This window comes from Macaca fascicularis, chromosome 8 (genome assembly GCF_037993035.2).
Source record: "Macaca fascicularis isolate 582-1 chromosome 8, T2T-MFA8v1.1".
NCBI lineage: Eukaryota > Metazoa > Chordata > Mammalia > Primates > Cercopithecidae > Macaca > Macaca fascicularis.
In genome coordinates this window covers 25,899,946-25,919,810 of record NC_088382.1, presented here as the reverse complement: position 1 = coordinate 25,919,810, position 19,865 = coordinate 25,899,946, and the positions used below count along the sequence as shown (strand labels likewise).

General features: G+C 42.9%; 1 protein-coding gene across 2 annotated transcripts in view; it reads left to right on the top strand.

The window, feature by feature from the left end:
- Positions 1-19,865, top strand: part of PEBP4 (phosphatidylethanolamine binding protein 4) — a 227,194-nt gene that overhangs the window by 114,454 nt on the left and 92,875 nt on the right. For both annotated transcript variants that reach the window (XM_005562829.4, XM_015454579.4), the window contains exon 4: positions 8,780-8,878. In XM_005562829.4, the coding sequence (XP_005562886.3) occupies positions 8,780-8,878 (99 nt within the window). The remainder of the gene's footprint in view (positions 1-8,779; positions 8,879-19,865) is intronic.

Below are 19,865 nucleotides of genomic sequence, written 5' to 3'. Positions count from 1 at the left end.
TTCCACTCTAGACATCTAACCAAGAGAATTGAAAACAAGTATTTGCCCAGAGACTTACAGAAAATGTTCACAGCAGCATCATTCACAATAGCCAAAGTGGAAATACAGCAAATGTCCATCAACTAGATAAACAAATATGGTCTCTCTCCATACAATGAAGTATTATTCAACAATAAAAAGGAATGAAGTACTGATACATGTACAGCATGGATGAACCTCAGAAACATTATGCTGAGTAAAAGATGCCAGCACACACACAAAAAAACAAGCATTGTGGTTCCATTTATATTAAATGTCCAGGAAGGGCAAAAAGGAGATTACAGAGACAGAAAGTAGATTCATGGTTGCCTGGAGCTGGCGGGGGCAATAGGGAATGACTGCACACATGGTACAAGATTCCTTTCTGGGGTGATAAAAATGTTCTAAATTTAGATTATGGTGACAGTGGCACAACTTTGTAAATTTTTTAAAAAATCATTGAAATGTATACTTAAAAGGGGTGAAGTTTATTATATGTAAACTATGCCTCCTTATAGCTGTTTTTTAAAACTTTATCTAGACAAATCCAGATCTAATTCTGCTTCTATGTCATCATCATCATCCCAAAGTACTGTGATTTGTTAGTGTGGCTTCCTGCACCTTGCTCATGCCCTGCTCCATAGTGCCCAGAGTCCTATTCCAGCAGTTGCCCTTCCCCCAAATAAACTTCAAAAGTGGAATGAGGATTCCCCAAGCTCTCCTTGCTGCAAAGGGACAAGGCCATCCCTCTTTACCTCTCAGCATCAGTGAAAGTGCACTAGAGACTGATATCTCCAGGATAACGATGATACACCTCCAAAATATTATGTGACTGCTGCACATTCCACATTATTTTATAAGTTTGGTTTATTTTTAGCAGGTAATATGTATTCACATGGCTTTAAAAATCAGTATGATAGAGCACACATATAGATGTATCTATCTCATCTACCCATATCAATACCACCACCCACAGCCTCTGTTAGTTTTTTAAGCACCCTTCAAGAGTTTGCTTATGTAAATACAAGCAAATGTGACTAAATATCTTATTTTCTCCTTATATAAAAGTAAAATAATAGATACGCTGTTCTGTACCTTGCTTTTTACACTAAAGTTATCCTGGAGAGCTTTTCATATCAGATCTTAGAGATCATCATTGTTTTTTTAGAGTTACAAAGTTCTCCACTGTGAGTACTTATCATTATTTATCAACCAATCCCCAGCTGATGGACACTTGAGTTATTTCCAACAATTTTCACTTCGTTTCTACTGTGACAGACAGGGCTGAAATGAATAACCTTATATACAAGTCATTTCATAAGTGTGCAGATATCTTTAGTTGGAAAAATCACAGAAATGGGATCACTGAGTCAAAAGGCATATCACTCATATTATGTATTCCTATAGCAATGCATGCAGCCTCAGTTTCCCCGCAGCCTTGCCAGCAGAGCGTGCGGTCATGCTTCTAGATGTGCAGTGTCTTTGGAAAGAACTTGGATTTCATCCTGCCTTCTTCAAGTGGGATTAGTTTATTTTCATTTTATTTTATTGCGATAAGAGCACTTACCTTGAGATCTACTCAAAAGATTTTTGAGTGTACAATACGATATTGTTCACTATGGACACAATATTGTACACCAAGCTTTCTAGAATTTCTTTCATTACTGAAAGTCTATACTCATCAATTAACAACTCCCCATGCCCCTCCCCATCCCACTCCATCCCTGGCAACCACCATTCCTCTCTGCTCCTGTGGGTTTGACTATTTTAGATACATCATGTAAGTGGAATCACACGATATTTGTCCTTCAGTGACTGGCGCGTTTCACTTAGCATAATAACCTCGAGGTTTATCCATGTTGTCACCAACTGCAGTATTTCCTTTTTAAAGCTGAATAGTGTTCCTTTGTATGGATATACTACATTTTCTTTATCTGTTCATCTGTTGATAGGCATCCTGTTGTTTCCTCATCCTGGCTATTGTGAATAGTGCTGCAGTAACACCCAGATTTCTATCCCCCAAAGTGTGATTGCTGGATCATATAAGCAGTCTGATTTTTACAGTGTGTCTAGATAGCTCAGAATCTACCAAATAGGTGTTAGAATCTGAGGGCAAGTAGATCACCTGGCTCAGCACCCTCATCTTTTAGGAGAAAGCCAGAAAAGAGGACTTAGCTAAGACCCACCAATCCATGGTATAATAAGAATTCATGGGCACCTATTAAAGGCTGGCATTTTACTAGGTCTATACCCCTACAGAAGTATAAAATAGTCTCTATCTCTATTTACAGCCACTCCCCATTGTTCCTGTTACCACCTGGGCTCCACCTCCTGTCAGTTTGGCTGTGGCATTAGAGTCTCACATGAGCACAAACCCTACTGTGAACTGCACATGCAAGGAATCTAGGTTGCATGCTCCTTATGAGAATCTAATGCCTGATGATCTGTCACTGTCTCCCATCACCCACAGATGGGGACCATCTAGTTGCAGGAAAACAAGCTCAGGGCTCCCACTGATTCGACATTACAGTGAGTTTATGATTATTTCATTATCGATTATAATGTAATAATAATAAAAATAAAGTGTACAATAAATGTAATATGCTTGAATCATCCTGAAACTACCCCCCCCCACCCTCATCTATGGAAAAATTGTCCCATGAAACCAGTTCCTGGTGCCAAAATGGTTGGGGAGTGCTGTCCTAAAGAATCAGGCAGCAGTGTAGGGTTAGGGACAGGAGGGGCCACAGGGAACATCAGAGCAGCGAGGGAGAGCAGTCTGCCACTGAGAAGACTTCCCCTGGCTATTGTTCAAATAGGAGAAGAATGAGGGTTCTGGGACTTCTCACCGTGACTTTTTTTTTCCTTGAGTGCAAATCTTTTTGTCTAAGTATAAAAGCAATGCATTTTATTGCAGAAACTTCGGGAAATGCAAAAAATCACAAAGAATAAAGTTCATCATTAGCCCATCATTTAGAGATCATCAGTCGGCATTTAACGTTCTGTTTTTCTAGTTTTCTTTCCATAAAGTCATATACATGTGTACGATATGTGGTTTTGGTCTTCTCTCCTTTTTTAAAAAACAGACAATGACATAGAATTCACAGGATTTGGCTATCTACCCATTGTTTCTACATACCTTAAAAACTCTGGAGATGAACACTAAAACTTTTGTTAATTTTATGGTCAAAGTTTGGATCTTATTTTATTCTTTGCTTACCTTTCATGACTAGTAAACTTGTTCATACGGCTTTTGATCATTTGTGTTTTTTATTTTATGTGTTACCTACTCATGCTGTTCATCCATTTTTCTATTGAGTTATTAGTCTTTTTCTTATGGATTTAAAGAGTACTTTGTATATTAAAGATATTCACATTTTTTCATACATATTGCAAATATTTGCCCTCAGTTTATTGTCTTTGAATTTTATTTTGGACTTTTTTTGCCATATAAAAGAGTCAAAATTATATCTAGTTAGATATATCAATCTTCCCTTCATGACATTTACTGTTAACAGTTTGGTGTGTATTTTTTCAGACATTTTCTATGCATATGCAAATATATCTATAAAGATATATATATGTAGTTAGATATATAAAGTTTTCCTGCACATTTGAGACATCATGCACATTATTCTGTAACTTATTTCACATACTAGTATATTTTAGATAATTTCTTATATGAGTATATAAGGATCTAACTCTAACAGAGTGTTCTATTGCATAAATTTAATATTATGTTATTAAACCAGTTTTAAAGCTTGTTTTTCATTTTCATATTTAAATAAGGAAGTTTTCTGGTGTCTGAAAGAAATAGGGACCTAAGTTTATTTATTCCACATAGTGAGCCAGTTTTCCCAATAACATTTATAAAATAATCTATTTTTCCCCACTGATCTGAAATAACTATGTCATATATTAAATAACATTTTAAATAACTATCATATAGTAAATATACATATATTGAAAACTTGACTTTCTCTCTGGAGTTTCTATTTTGATTCCTTTACTTTATTAATCAACACCATATTGTTCTAATTATTGTAGCTTAATAAGATACATTAATATCTCCAAAATTAATACCATCCCTATTTTATCTTTTTCAATATTGCCTTGGATAATTATTTTTCTTTTATTTACTTGTTTTTTACATTTATTATGACCTTTAGAATTATTCTGTGATATTCACAGAATATTTAGGATTTTGACTGGAATTGTGCTAGATTAAAAAATTAATTGAAGGTTTATTGACATTTTTGCAAAATGATGATTTCAATTTAAAAGCATTGTATTTCTTTATCTATTCAAGTTTCCTTCTTATGTGCATCAATAATGTTTTTGTTTTCTTTGTATAATCTTGCATTTGCCATCAAGTTCATTCTTACTTATTTTACATGTTTTGTTACCATTGTTAATGGGATCTTAAATGTATACTTTAGGACTATTACTAATATGTAAAAAGTACCAGTTTTGTGTATGATTTGTAATGGTTTACAGAATATTACTTTTGTTTCCAGTTGATTTTTTTTTAATTTTTCACGTAGACAATCATGTCATTTGCAAAACAAAACAAAACAAAACAAAAACAAGAAGAAGAAAGGAAAAGAGAGAGGGTATATGACTTTATTTCTTTATTTCTTCATTTCTTCTTTTACCATATTTACACTTTATTTCTTTTTATTTTCTTACTAATTTCTTGGATGTATCAGATACTATGTACAGTTTTCTCTTTATGGGATTCTATTGGGATTTTACACAAACACACTTTTGTATATATTCCTTTTTTTCAGTTACTATTTTCTTTTCTTTTGAGTCCTTGGAGATTTTCTTGGGTTTATCTTCTCATTCTCTGATTTAGGTTCCTATAGCCTCTAGTATGTGGTTTACGGCTTCTTCTGGGTCTTAAAATCCAACAGTCAATATTTTTACCTCTAAACTACTCATCTTAAGGTGTCCACGATCCCCTCATTGTCACAACCAACAATCACTTTGTGGCCCTCATCTGCCTTGATGACTGTGATACTGACACAACCTTTATCCCTTCCTTCATTTCTCTCTTGGCATCCATGACACTAACTCCCTTGGCTCTCTGCCGAACTCTCTTCTCCTCAGCTTCTTTCTCCCTTCTTTGTCCCCCTTTGAGTACTGAAGTTCCACCGCAGTCTTTCTTTCTTTTTCACTCTACAGATTCTCCCTGGACAATCCATGAATCTATAGATTCGTCCCTCTCCATGTCCACAGCCCATCTGCCAAGTCTTGAGAGAGCTCCAACCTCATTTAAAGGGCATCTCTCCCTGTAGGTTTCAACACCAAACTCATTGCCTCACTGTCCCCTGACTTTGCTACCCCTAATATCCATGGCTCTATTATCACCAAGCTGCCCAAGACAGAATCTCAGAGTCATCCTGGCTTCTTCCTCTCCCACATCTGCCCCACCCGGTCACCTCATGCTGTGAGTTCTGCAGTACACATGTCTCTCCTTTCTATTACTACTATTTGAATGGAAATCCCTGTGGTCTTTCTCCGGAGTATTGCAGTTTTCAGGGTTTGTTTGGATTTTTTGCTCTGCTTTTCATCCTTTATTCTATCCTCATCATGTCTCATCATGTGCCTTCCTAAAGCCCATGTGTTATTTTTTGTTTGTTGAGACGGTGTCTCACTCTGTCATCCAAGCTGGAGTACAGTGGTGCAGTCATAGCTCACTGCAGCCTCCTGGGCTCAAGCAATCCTTCCACTTCAGCCTCCCTAGTAGCTGGAACCATAGGCATGGGCTACCATGCCTGGCTAGCTTTTGTATTTTTTGTAGAGACAAGGTTTTGCCAGTTGCCCAGGTGGGTCTTGAACTCCTGGGTTCAAGCGATCAGTCCATCTCAGCTTCCCAAAATGTTGGAATTACAGATGTGAGCCACCATGCCCAGCCCCAAAGCACACGTTTGATGATATGAGTTGCCTGTTCAAACAATTTCAGTGGGTCCTGTTGCATAATAAATTCTAAGCAACTTATGACGTGCAGAGCTTTCTGTTCCCTGGTCCCAATACCCATTTCAACTTTGTCACCTACTATTTCTTTCCAGATGCCTTATGGCCCAGCCATTCCCCAAACACCCACCACTGCCTTTGCACACACCCTTACCTGTTCCTAGCGAGTGCTTTTCCTGATACTTTACCTGCTCAGCCTTTGAGATTAAGCTCAAAAGACAACTCTGCAGCCTTCCTGGACTACTGGGGTAGAGAGATTTAATCTCCCTTTTCCCTGTCCCGTCCATGCTTGATAAATGCTCCTCTGCTTAAGCATTTAGAACACCAGAAAGCATTTAGAACAACAGGGTATGCCTGCCTCTCCCTGTTAAGGGGAGGGCCAGGACTCTTATCCATTTACTCCATTCATCTTACTCACTTCTTTCTCTCTCAATTCCCTCTCTTCCATCATACTCACACCTAAGTCCCTATCCAAGTTAAATCCAACTACCACATATTCAGCACGTGTACTTGAACAGTTAAAAAGCACACAACTATGAAATGTAATACTATCTAGTAACCTACTACATATCTGTGGTATATTCATTTTCTCACTCTCTTAAATGACGATCTCACACCTTTTTCTGTGTCCCCAAACTTCCTACAATCCCTCTTCCCCTGATGAACTTGCCTCTAACTCACTGAAAAATAGAAGCAATCGGAAGACAATTTCCTCATTCCTCACTATCTCACCTTCCAACTCTCTTGCATCGGAACCCACATCCTCTGCTTCTACCCAAGACCTAGCCCTTCACTTTCACTCTGGATCCTGTCCCCTCCCCACTTCTCAAAGTCCGCTCTTGTGACAATCCCCTTCCTCCTCTCTGTCATCCCTATTTCCCTTTCTATACTGAACCATTTGCATTGGTCTACAAACATTATCCCTCTGTCTAAAAAATATCTTGACTCTTCTTTCCTCTTTAGTTACAGCCACTCCATGTCTCAGCTGTCCTTCCTACCAAAACTTCCTTTTTTATGATCATCTTTAATAGCTACCTCCAATTCCTCATCTCCCATCTCAGCTCAGCCTGTTCCAACCAAGCATCAGTCCTTTCTACTCCACTGAAACCGGTCTTATCATGATAACAGTGATATCCAAGTTGTCAAATCGGATTGTCACATCTGTGTCCTCATCTGGCCCTACCTTTCAGCAGCATTTGATACAGCTGATCACTTTCTCTTCCTTGAGACGCTTTCTATCCTGGCTTTTGTAACACCTGCTCTCCAGGTATTCCCCCCACCTTTTTGGCTCCAAAGTCCCCTTTCCCTGATTCTCCCCTCTTCTCAATGTTAGCATGTTTTACAATTCAGCCATGAGACCTCTTTTCTTCTGTGTGTCTGCTCTACTGATTTAAAGACCATCTCTATATCAATGACTACCAAATTTGTTCACCCAATCCTGATCTCTCCTCTGAACTACAGACTCTGACATGCATACCTGATTGTCTTCTGAGAGGCATTTCAAACTCAAGATGTCTGAACCAGAACTCTGAATGTCTACCTTCAAACAGCTTCCTCTCCAAGTCTTATCTGTGCCATTAAGTGGCCCAGTTGTTCAAGCCAGAAACACAGGATTCATCCTCAATTTCTCTTTCTCCATCCCCCTCCTTACTGCCCTGCCATTGAATCCATCAGCAAACCCTGCCGATTTTACCTAAAAATACTCCTCCAACTCATCTATTTGTTTCTGTCTCCGTTGCTGCCGTCCTAATCCAAGATGCCATCATCCTTCACATGCTACTGCGAGTCTCTTAACTGGCCTCCTGACCTCCTCTCTGGCCTTTGGAGATCATTCATTTTCTACTCAGCAGCCAAAAGAATCCTCTAAAAACATAAATCAGAGCATATCACTGTCCTACCTAAAACCCTGAAGCAGTTCTGTGTTGCACCTTGAACAAAATCCCACTCCCTACCCAGGCCTAGAGAGCCCCCTGTGGCCTGGCCTCTGCTCCCTCCCCGACCTGCCATGTCCACCCTCCCCCTGGCTTGTCCCTGGCCACAATGGTACTCTTCCTTGCTCCTCAAAGCCTACTTATTTTTCCCACCTGAAGACCTTCATAGCAGCTATTTTTTTCCTTCCAGAACACTTCCCACCTCTCATCCCACCCTGTTTTATTTTCATCATAGCAGTACTCACATGTTCCCTTGCTTATTTATTTATTTTTATTATCTATGCCTTTTACCTAGAATAAAAGTTTCCTGAAAGTATGAACCTTACTGTCTTGTGCTCTGTTGCCTCCTGGCATCTGGAGCATCTCCTGGTACATAGTAGGTGTTCAGCAAAGGCTTGTTGAAGGGATGAATGAATCCTGGTATTCTTCATGATGGGTGCCGTTCTTGGCACACAATAAGTCCTCATGTATTTGTTGAATTGATAAGCAAGTCACTCCAACTACACTGGATGCTTCTTGAGGATCAGAGACCTGTTTTAGGTTTCCTTAATTCCTCCACAGCACCCAGCACAGCGCTCGGAACTCCCAGGTGATTGGTACGTATATCTTGTTGGATTTATTCTTCCTCACAAAGGGGAAGCCAAGAGTCCTGCTGTCTGCTTCACAGATGCCATTTCTCTGAGAATAAACGTGATGTGAGAGGGATGTCACGAGAACAAGGACAAATTGGATAGGATGCCACGGGGCTACTCAGCCATTCTCAGTTGGAATGGCGGGAAAAGGAGGTCTGCCCGTGGTATTTTCCTATTTCAGCCATGACGCTACATTACCTTTTGGTACATGTGTTACAGGGCGCAACCTATATCCTGTTGATGGTGGATCCAGATGCCCCAAGCAGAGCGGAACCCACACAGAAATTCTGGAGACATTGGCTGGTAACAGATATCGAGGTAAGCAGGCCAGGAGGCACTCTCTGACTCATTTGGGGTCGTAGCTGGAAGATTATTATTCAGTGCCGTTCCCACCTCTCATCCCAGAGGGTTGGAGCGAGGACTTCCATGTCCCCTCTCCCCCAGCACTCAGCTGTCAGAGCCCTCCCAAGTTTTCCAACAATTTCAAAAAGTGTCCCAGGGCCAGTGGTATGCTGGTAACCCAGCCTTCTGGAAGGGTGGGGGGAGCCCTGATTTCTAGTGTTTGCTGATTTTTATGGTATAAATAAATACTCCCACCACAGGAGTGGTGATTTAATTTCAAGCTCCTGATGATTTAACAACTGACTCACACTGTTTCTGAAACGTTAACAATTGGCTTCAGCACACCACTAGATTTGGGGGCACTGAGGGGATTCTGAGACGTGCAGGTGGCAGAACTGGCCAAGGAAGTCCTGGAGCTCCTCCCCGTGATGGGGCACGGGGCGTGAGAGAGGCACAGCAACTTCCTTTTCTTTGTGTACAGAAACAAGTGGCCGCCTCTCATCTTCGTGTCTTTGTCATCATGATAATTGTGAAGGAGCTTGGCTCACCCTCTTCAGGGAGGGTCCTCAAATCTGGTGGCTTGTTTGTGCCATTATGTGGGAGGGAAAGGCTGTGTTGCCAAACAAGTTTCAGATACTCTGGGTTGAACTGAACTCATTCTGTTTCTAACTGAAGGGCTTTTGGATATTTTACTAGTCTAATATGCACTATATCATATACACTGATTTCCCAATTGCATTTGGTTATTGAACTTTCTGTTCATGAGTGCCTGGCAGTACTCTTTGGGGAAGTCCACACTAGCCTCAAACAGTCACGAATCTGTGCCTAGAACACCTGCAGATGGGCTTTGCAAAGAGTGTACAAAGGCATCAACCCTGTAAGATAGTGGGAACTGAGAACTAGAAAAACAAAGTTTGGCTGTGGTTTGGACCTTGGCTGGCTACCAACTCAGTGACCTCTGTCGGCTCCTCTGGACATTTCATCTTGCTCTGTAATATGGGAAACGTGCTGCTGACTTGCTGTGATTGTGATGAGCCAATGACTTACGATAGCACTTTGGAAAACAGACAATTCTGCAACTATGAGGGGTTTGTGTTTTTCCTTCCAGAACTGTGGGTAGAGGAAGGGGTTGAAATCTGAACTAGCTTCTGACCATCCTGAGCAAGGCAGGGTTCTCACAGCCACTGGGTGGGAGTAGGGGGGTGACAGGGGAGTTACCCTTGTAACCAGCTGGTGGCCCAGTGACCAGGGCCCCTCCCAGGGAGCTCGGGTGGACAGCCATCCTTAGAGGTAGCCCTGCCTATGGCCCTGGAAGGGGCTTCCTCAAGGGAGACCCGAGCAGCAGCTTCGTGGGCAGTGCTGGAGCCACCTCTCTTACTCCACACACTTCCCTGGCCAAACACCATAAGCACACAAAGGGACAGAGCTGGGAGGTTTGAGCCATCAGGAAGGGGGAAGAGAGCGGTGAGCATGAGAGAAAGATCTGGCATCTCCCCTTCACCCCCCAAAGCTAGAGCATTGTCATTTTCTGAACTTAGGCCTCCCCTCAGTCTCAGGGGTGAAACACTCAAGAGAGAAGTATTGCTCTGAAGGTCACATTCACAGCCACCCCAGGCACACAGGGCTTCCTGTTAGGGAGCTCTGCTCGGCAGTCCTGAGGCCGAAGTGCGAAAGCAGCTAGGGATGGGATGACTTCAGAATTGAAAGGACTTGAGACCATGAGGCTGCCTCTCTTCCAAGCCTGAAGACTCCCCACTCCTCCCCTCCCCTCACCCCCATACTCAGAAGGGACATCTCACAGGAGCTCTGTGCACCAAACATGAGTTTAGCCTCGGCAGCCCAGCTTAGAAGTAGAACAGGTGGCAGGTGACAGGTGGCAGCTGTCCGGCAAGGCTGCTAAGCCACAGAGCTTACCAGTGCCACCTGCCCGGGTGCGGCCCTCGGCCTTCCCGCTCAGGCCGGAGGAGGCTTGGGTTTCCGTCGCATTTGCACCGCTTCCCTCGTGAGTGTTCAGCAGGAAGCGGCAGCAATATCCACTTGGCCCCGCCCACCTTCCCCAAAATTCCGCCAACCACAGAGTCGGTGTCAACCAAATTCATTTAGGTCTCAGGTTCTAGGCCTCGACCAGAGGAAGCGAAGGCTGTGATCAAACCCGGAGCACTTACTTTGTGTTGGTGTTCGCCGCTGCTAAGTGGGTCTCAAACAGTTGAGTGCGTTCAAATTGGCAGACGAGCTTGTTAAAATGCAGCTGCCCAGGCACTACCCCACCTGCAGAACCGCCCCCTCGGTCGGTCTGGGGAGGACATGGCATTCCGGCTCAACAAGCATCCAGAGGGATTGAGCAGATTGAAGGAAGACTGTAGAGCGGGGATGCCTTGGTCCTTCCTAACATCACTCATTTGTGGAGCAATTTCAAGTGAAAAGCACTTTTAAAACTCTTGAAGCTCAACACCACTTTGTGAAATAGACATCATCCTCGTTTTATAGATGGGGAAAGTAGAGCCCAGAGAGGCTGAATGATGATGCTGCCTCTTAGCTAGTGGGTTAGAAAGGTGAGTCTTCAATCCTCACCCCTTAACCCCAAGTCACACGCCTTCCCTGCCGTACCATGTGGCCTGAGTTCAAACCACAGCTCTCCCATCAACTCCACTAGGACAAGGAGCCACTATCCCCTCTCTATAACATGGAAGGCATCATCTCTGTGGTTCCCTCCACCACCCGCCGGCTCACTCCCAGAGTTCTTTTTCTGACTCCCCTTTATGGGTAGATGCTTCCAGGGAACTGTCCCCAGGGAATACTATCTTGTTAAATAGAACACGCTAGGTAAGTGTTTTGGACCCTGTAATGCTACACCTTAAACACCATCATTACCCAAACAGCCTCAGTAGGAAAGCCTGCCATAAAGTCTATGCAGACAGAGAGTGACCATGGCCCTGTCGTTCACAATGACCACAGAAGCAAACCTGGTGGAACTTCAGCTGACCCTGATATTAGGGGGCCAGGTCAAACTGGATGGTAGATCAGGCCATGGCCATAGGAGCCCTTCAGTAGGGACAATTTTTTGATAGCCTATCTGGGTTGAAACAGGACAGCAACTAGTTTTTAGGAATACAAGAAAGATCTGTGGCACCCCCCAACCTCCATTCCATAGAGGGGCTGGCAGGGTTTAGTACGGAGTAGGATAAAGCTCTGGAACTTTGGATAACTTAAATAAAAACTAGAAGTTAGATGCCTGGCAATAGGGACAAGGCATCCATTCATAGTACCCTTTTGTTCATTTAATTCAAGAAATAGATATAGAACACTATTCAGTATAGGACAGTGGTTAACAGTGAGGACTCCGGAGCTAGACTGCTGTGGTTTGAATTCCTAATCTACCATTATTAGCTGTGTGATCTTGGGCTAGTTGCTCAACCTCTCTGTGTCTCAATATACTCAGTCATAAGCTGGAGATAGTAGTATACCTACCTCACACTGTTGCTATGAAGCTTAAGCGCATTATTTTAAGGAAAGTGCTCAGAGCAATACCCAGAACACAGTAAGCTCTACATTGTTACTTGCTGTTATATTCTTATTATTGCTCTAAATCAGGTAGCTAGGCTAGCACTGGCATCACAAACACAAAGAAAATTGAGGAAGGCTCTGCCCTCACAGGGCTTCTATTCTAGAAGCCCAAGGAAGGAATCCACAACTCAGTGGTGGTATTACGAGGCCCCCAGAGGCTGGCTTAGGGTGGAACTTCCTATACCTGTGGGTTTCCATCAACTCCGGAACAGGACTAGGCTCCAGTCTCCAAACCTGGCCAGGCTAGGACAGGCAGACACGGATACATAAAGCATGCTGTCCCACTTGGCTCCCTCTTTGAAAGGTTCTCATTGAGCAAGAGAGATTTCTAACTGAGCATTGACAGATAACACCTTTCTCCTCAACTGCAGTGTCCTTAGCATTTCCTTAAAGATGATTTTCTGTTCTGATTCCATCTAACTAATAATCTTCATGCTGAAAGCTCGTTAAGATATCAATTAATTTGCATCATTCATTTTCAAAGAAACACTTATTGGTTCATCTTTTATTTGTCTCTGAAATTAGTGTTCAGGGCTTTTCATGCAGATATTTTCATTAGACTTTTTATTGTTAATGGGAATATTGAACACAGGAAGATGGTATATTAATACTTTCCACAAAGAATATCATGACTGGTGACAAAGAACACTAAGAACAATTAAGGAGACAAGAGTACCTTTTTACTTCCAAAAAAGAAAATCTTCCTAGAAACCGTCAATGATTCTAAAATTTGCCCTGAATATCTTTTTTGTTTTAAGAAAGAAAAGGAAACTGGCAAGTTCATGGTTCCCTTTCATTCAGTGCCCTCAACCTTTGGCAACTGTAAATGCAACCATTTCTGGGTTGAATTAAAAGGGTCTCTAAAGGGTCATTATTTTGTCTACTTTTCTGTAGGGTTAAATTTTTCCATAATTAGAGGTTTTTTTCCTAAGGGCTTCTAAGTGCATTAGGTGAATAAGATAATGGGAAATCCAATAAACAGGGCAAGAATTATAGCTCCCTGCTTTCTAGTTATGTGGGTAGCACATGGCAGGACACTTGTGCCTGAGTGATCGGTTCCACTGCTGAGAGAGTTGTTTGACCTCTCTGAGACTGCAACTTCGCCTCTGTGAAACTGACAGAAATCCTCACTCTTCAGGGTGGAGACAAGGAAAAAGGAAATTACATATGCAAAGAAGAGAAGCCTCCCTAGAGAGAGGCACTATAGGAAGCAGCACGTGTATCCTTGTTTCTAATCAATGGAGCGGCAGAGCCTGTAGAAATTTAAATATATCGATATAAAAATAATGATATAATCTCATTTTCTATATATCCAGAAGCCCGCTAATGATAATAAACAGAATAAACAATCTTTATCAGGCCTGCAAGTTCAGATGAAGAGGTCAAACCAAGGAAATGGGATTAATAATGACTTCTTTCTTTAGAGCTGTATTTGCAGTTTTGCCACTGATATTTGTGTAATTTCCATGCATGCTTTGACCTGTACTGTGAGGATCCATTTTAAGTAATAAGCAGCTAAAAGGCATGGCTTAGGCTCCCTAACACATAGGTTCAGATCTATGGGCCATAAAGGGTGCGTGCTGATGGAGACAGCACAGAGGTGGCCATAAACCAGGTGGTTGTTAACCAGACTTGTATGTGGCCATCCTGAAGGGAAAGGGAAAGAGCTTGGACTTTAGGTCAGATGAACGAGAGGAGGTTCCAGGCTCTGCCACTTCCAGGTGGGAAGGACCTCTAAGTGCATTAGGTAAATGAGATAATGGGAAATCCAATAAACAGGGCAAGAATTACAGCTCCCTGCTTTCCAGTTATGTGGGTAGCACGTGCCAGGACACTTGTGACTGAGTGATCGGTTCCACTACTGCGCTAGTTGTTTGACCTGTCTGAGACTGCAACTTCACCTCTGTGAAACTGACAGAAATCCTCACTCTTCAGAGTGGAGACAAGGAAAAAGGAAATTACATATGCAAAGAGGAGAAGCCTCTGAGGCTCAGTTTCTTCATTAAAATGGGCATGTTAATAATATCTATTTCCCAGCGTTCAATGAGATTAAGGCTTCTAACACAGAACAGTAGGACCTTGGTAAATGTAATTATCTCCCCCACAACCCCCAACTTTGACATCTGACCATAGCAGCTACTTATGATTTAGCAAATTCCCTTAGATAATTGGACTCATGTTTTGCAAAGTAAAGATTCTAGACAGTGCCCAACACAGCTCATCCTTTTGCCCTTTGAAACTAGATGAGTCCAGGCCCAGCCTGGAGGACCTAACATGACCCCAGCTGGCTTTTGTGGAAACCAAAGCATGTTGGGGCCTGGAAGGGTTCAGTCAGTCCCATAATTCCATCTCTAGGGATCCCCTGTGACCTCCTGGACCAGAGCAGGCTCCCTGGAGTCATCCCAGGCCACAGCCCAGGTGTGATGCTGGGCTGCAAGTGACAGCCAGGCCTATGGTGCACTGACCACATTTGGGGCTGCAGCCCCTTCCTCTCCAACACTTCCCACCTCTATTTTTAACAGAAGCCAGTGCCCCTGCCATCTCCTTATCACTCACAGTCCCACTCTGCTGTCATTGTCCCGCCCCAGAGATGCTTTTGCTCCCATTCAAAATAATTTAAATAAAATGTTGCTACAAAGTGGAATATTATCTTTTGATGAATGTTTTTAAAGCCCTTTAGGTTTTCATGGTAATTTGCAATGTGAAATTATTTGGAGATAAGAGCCAAATTAGCTCTCGTATGCTGAGGTCGCTGTGTCCTGTTATCCATGTGAGCAGTGTTTAAATATAATCAGCCCTTAGACTAATGCAGCATAATTGTTCATTTGAAATAGCTTTTTTTCACTTCATTCAATGAGTCATTAAAATATTCAAGGGATAATGCAGTGAATTGGAAATGAATTTATCATATTATCCCATACATACTGTAGTGCTTCAGGTAACTAAGGAGAAAGAGAGATAGAAAGAGAGACTGCGGATATGAATAAGGTATACATGCAGGAAGGGAGCCAGTATATACAGGAATATTGTAAACAAAGCTTTTTCGTTGGTTTATGGCAAGCGTGTATAGAGAGGCTGACTAGGTGGGGTGAAAGAGAAAGAAAATGCTGTTCTTCTAGGAGGTTTCTCTCTCTCTCTCTCTCTCTCTCTCTCTCTCTCTCTCTCTCAGCACTCTGAGATTCCGTGCTCCACCACAGCTCCGCTGTTAACTTATTTTTATCAAATATGTTTATATCAGAAAGTCGTTATGGAAACCAATTCTGCCATCCAGGAGAATTCCTGGATCAGGCAGAAAACTCACTCTTTCTTTCTCTTTCTCTCTCTCTCTGTGTCTGTCTCTCTCTCTCTCTCTGACACACACACACACACACACACACACACACACCCCAGACCTCCATGAGACACCCCAAAGGGTGTCTTGCTCACCCAACTCTGATCTCAGCTCTGAGGGGGTAGCTGGTGGCTCCCGGCACTCCTTCATGGGCAAACCCAGAAAATGTGTAAGACCAGAAACCCATATCCACCCTTGCCCTGACATGAGGAACCTGGGCTTGTCACTGTCCTCTGTGCCTCAGACACTCACCCCTGAGCAGATGCTCTTAGGAAGCGATGGGGTTGGGGAGCGGGGAGGGGAGAGGGCGAGGGCAGGCAGCGTCTTTGAAGCATGGTGATCCTTCCTCGGTCTTAGAAAGTTCTATCTGTTTGCATTGTTTATGCCACACTGGAATAATGTCTTCTGTTCTGGCCGCAGTAATTTAAGAGGGATAGTGACCAGCATAGGAAAGCAATCTGAATGGTCAAGTTCGGTAGAAACCACATCAGGTCAGCAGCAGCGGAAAGAAGTAGGAAAGGCTAGCCTATTGGAACAACTACAGACGCATGAGAAGGAATGGCCTTTAAAGAGTTAAGGAAATCTCATTGGAAAACAGAAGAGATCTTGCCGGACTTCACTAGGCCGATTCAGGACCAGTGGGGGAAGTTTCCAGGGAACCACATTTTGGTCCCTTATGAGTTAGAACTTTCTAAGAATTTGAACTGCTCAAGAACTGCGCATATATTCCACCGAGGAGCAGGCTTTTGTGAATGACAGTAATTACCCATGGGTGACCCAGAGAATTTTCACTCTGGGTAGAAGGCTGGTGCAGGTGACCTGTAAGGTGTGCCCCTTGGCATCTCCAACAGTGTCTCCACCTGCCATATTGTCTCTCCTGGCCACAGACACTCTTCCTATAGCTCATATCCATAGAACATATTAACAACAACAATAACTAATGAAGAGAGAATAAAAAGGAGGAGGAAAAGGAGAGAGGGAAGAGGAAGAAGGAAAATAAGAAAAAACATCATTGATGCACTTGGCAAGTAATGCCAAGTGCTGTGCTTTACATAAGCACCTCATGTAGTCCTCATAAAAGAGGGAGGTAATGGAGATAAGAAATTGAGGCCCAGAGTGGGTAAGCAACTTGCCTAAGATGTCACAGCTAGCAAGTGGTTGCCTGAGATTGGAGCCCAAAACCTACATGCCTACTCATGAGGCCATATTACTACTCCAGAGTCTAAGTGGGTTCCACACCCACTACCTAGGCCCTGCCCAGATGACAGCTTATATTGGGGCCATGTGTGGGGGCTAAGAGGTGGTGGTGCTGGTGTAAGCAGTTTGGTTTGAGATTGGTGGCCCCTCTACCTCTAGCCACACCAGCCTCAGCCATGCACAGCCCTGGACTGGGGCTCCAAGTGCAGTGTGGACACAGGAGATTGATTCTCTGACTTACTATGAGCAAATTGTTTACCTCCCTGAATCTGTTTCCTCGTCTGTATAAGAGGAAACTAACGTCGACCTCACAGGAATGTTGAGGATTTAACGAGATAACATTTGTGAAACACCCAGCACGTAGCACCTGGCGCTTAGTAGTTGCTATGTATATGCTGGCTCTCTCCTCTTTCCATCCTTTACCACCCTCAATCCTCCATAGGAAGCTTAGGAAGCCGAGCCTTCGATGGTACAAAACATATGTCACTCCCAAGAGGTAGGACAGGGCCTGGCCAGGAGAATGAGCTGCCTGTGTGGTTATCGCTTCAAAGACCTTGAAGGAGAAAAGTCACCAGTGGGCATAGATGTAACAGGGAGCTGTTAGGATTGATTGTTTGACCTGCACTGCTCTCAGCACTGTGGCTACTAATAAAATACGATAAATAAAAATCAAATCAAATCAAATCTGGTGAGTACATGTTAGGGATTTAAAATGTGGTTTTTCTGCTGCCCAGTTGGAAAGACAGGGCCAACACATAGGAAATAATGAGAGAGCAGTACTCAATGATTTTGTCAACTCCAAGTGGGCTTTTTAGACTCAAATTGCTGTGGAAATTGGGAGCACCCTCCTCTTCTCAGTGAGGCAACTCCTCCTACTTCAAGGCTCAGCTCAGATGTCACCTCTGCCTAAAGGCTTGCTCTACCACCCTCAGACTGAGTTAGTCAGTCCTGCCATGCTGCTGCCACACTCAGTCAAACCTCAATTAGTGCCCTCATTATTATTTATGAGTCTCTTTTCCCTCTTAGACCATGAGTTCCTGGAGAGCAGAAATGTGTCTTCTTATATTCTCAGCACTTAGCCCAAAACATTAAGGGCCCTCAGTAAATGTAGAATTAATGAAGGCATGAAGAAATGAATGAATGAATAAAGAATGAAGGAAGAGATGGGTGAATGGGTGAATAGAGGTGAGTAGGTGAATGGATAGAGGGATAGATGGAGGTTGAATAGGTGGGTAGGTGGTGGATGGATGGATGAATAGATGGAGGGATGGATGGATGGATGGATGGATGGATGGATGGATGGAGATTGGGTAGATGGGAGGGTGGATGGATGGAAGTTGGATAGGTGGATGGACAGATGCATGGATAGATGGATGGAGTGACGAATGGGTGGAAGTTAGGTAGGTGGGTGGATAGATGGAGGAATGAATGGATAGAGGTTGGGTAGGTGGATGGATGCATGAATGGATGAATGGATGGATAAAGGTTAGGTAGGTTGCTGGATGGATGGATAGATAGACATTGGTTAGGTGAATGGATAGATGGATGGATGAATGAATGGATAGAGGTCGAGTAGGTGGATGAATGGATAGGTGGACAGAGGTTGGGTGGGTGGGTAGATGGATGATGGATAGAGATTGGGTAGGTGGATGGATGGATGGATGAATGGATGGAGGTGGAGGTTTGGTAGGTGGACAGAGTGATGCCACTCCATCTCTTATCAACTCTTATAACTCTTATCTTAACAATGCAGATAAGACTTGACCTGGGCCTTGAAATTATGAGCAGCCCTGGAAAAGTCAGAGGATACAAGCAATTGCATTTCAGGAAAGGAACAGTGTAATTAAAAACTCAACAATTTTAATGGTGTAGAAGAAAAGAATCATAAATATAAATTAAAAGCCAAGATAGGTGAGTTAAGTGAGGCCCTTGATTGTTATAGATGTCTCTAGGTTGTTATTGCAAACATCTACTAACAGATTCCCCTCTTATAATCTCACCATTTACAAAAATGTGAACATTTCTTTCATGGGATAATTTTTCTAAAATCTAAATAGGATCATACTGCTTTCCTATTTGAAGCCCTGCAGTGATTCCCCAGTATCTCAGGACAGACCCCTCTCCCCAGTGTGTTACTCAAGGCCTTTGAGGCTCTGGGCCCTGCCTGCGCCACAACCCTCATGGTCTCCTGCTGATCTGCTTGTAGTGTCTCAGACCTGCTCAGACCTTGTAGGCCTTTGTGGACTATTACCTGCTCTGCCCCCTCTTACAAAAACTCTTCTGCAGTCCATAAACAGGCCATTGCTTTAAATGAGTTGAGATTGCTAGATAAATTACACCTCCAAGGTCCAGAAAGAGCTTAGATTTGCAATCACGAAATCATTTCCAGAAATAGGGAAGGAAAATATGGATTCCCAAATTTAGGCTGGTAAGTGTAATATCAGTCCTCATCAAAACATCAAAATTCAAAAACAGTTTAATAAGCAGATGGTCTGAGACAATATAGAAAAGAAAACAGTGCACATGAGAAGTCAGCATAGATTCACCAAAAACAAATCATGCGTGACCACTCAGAGTTCTTTGTTGGGAAATGCACTGACCCCTTGGACCAGGAGGATGCTGTCAGTAAGCACAGTACAGGTTGGCTGAGCCAGGCATTAGAACAAGTCAATTGTGGTAACCTTTTGGCCAAGGGGGAGAGATGTTGCTTCAATGACTGTTGTGTTAGTTGGGGGTTTGTGACTTGTTAACAAATCATTCCTGAAGAGGTGACAAATGAATTAGTACCAATCTTAAAGTTGGTCCCTGGTGACATGCCACAAGATTCTGGCCTGAGTGCCTCACCTTGTTTATATCTTTTTTTTTTTGAGA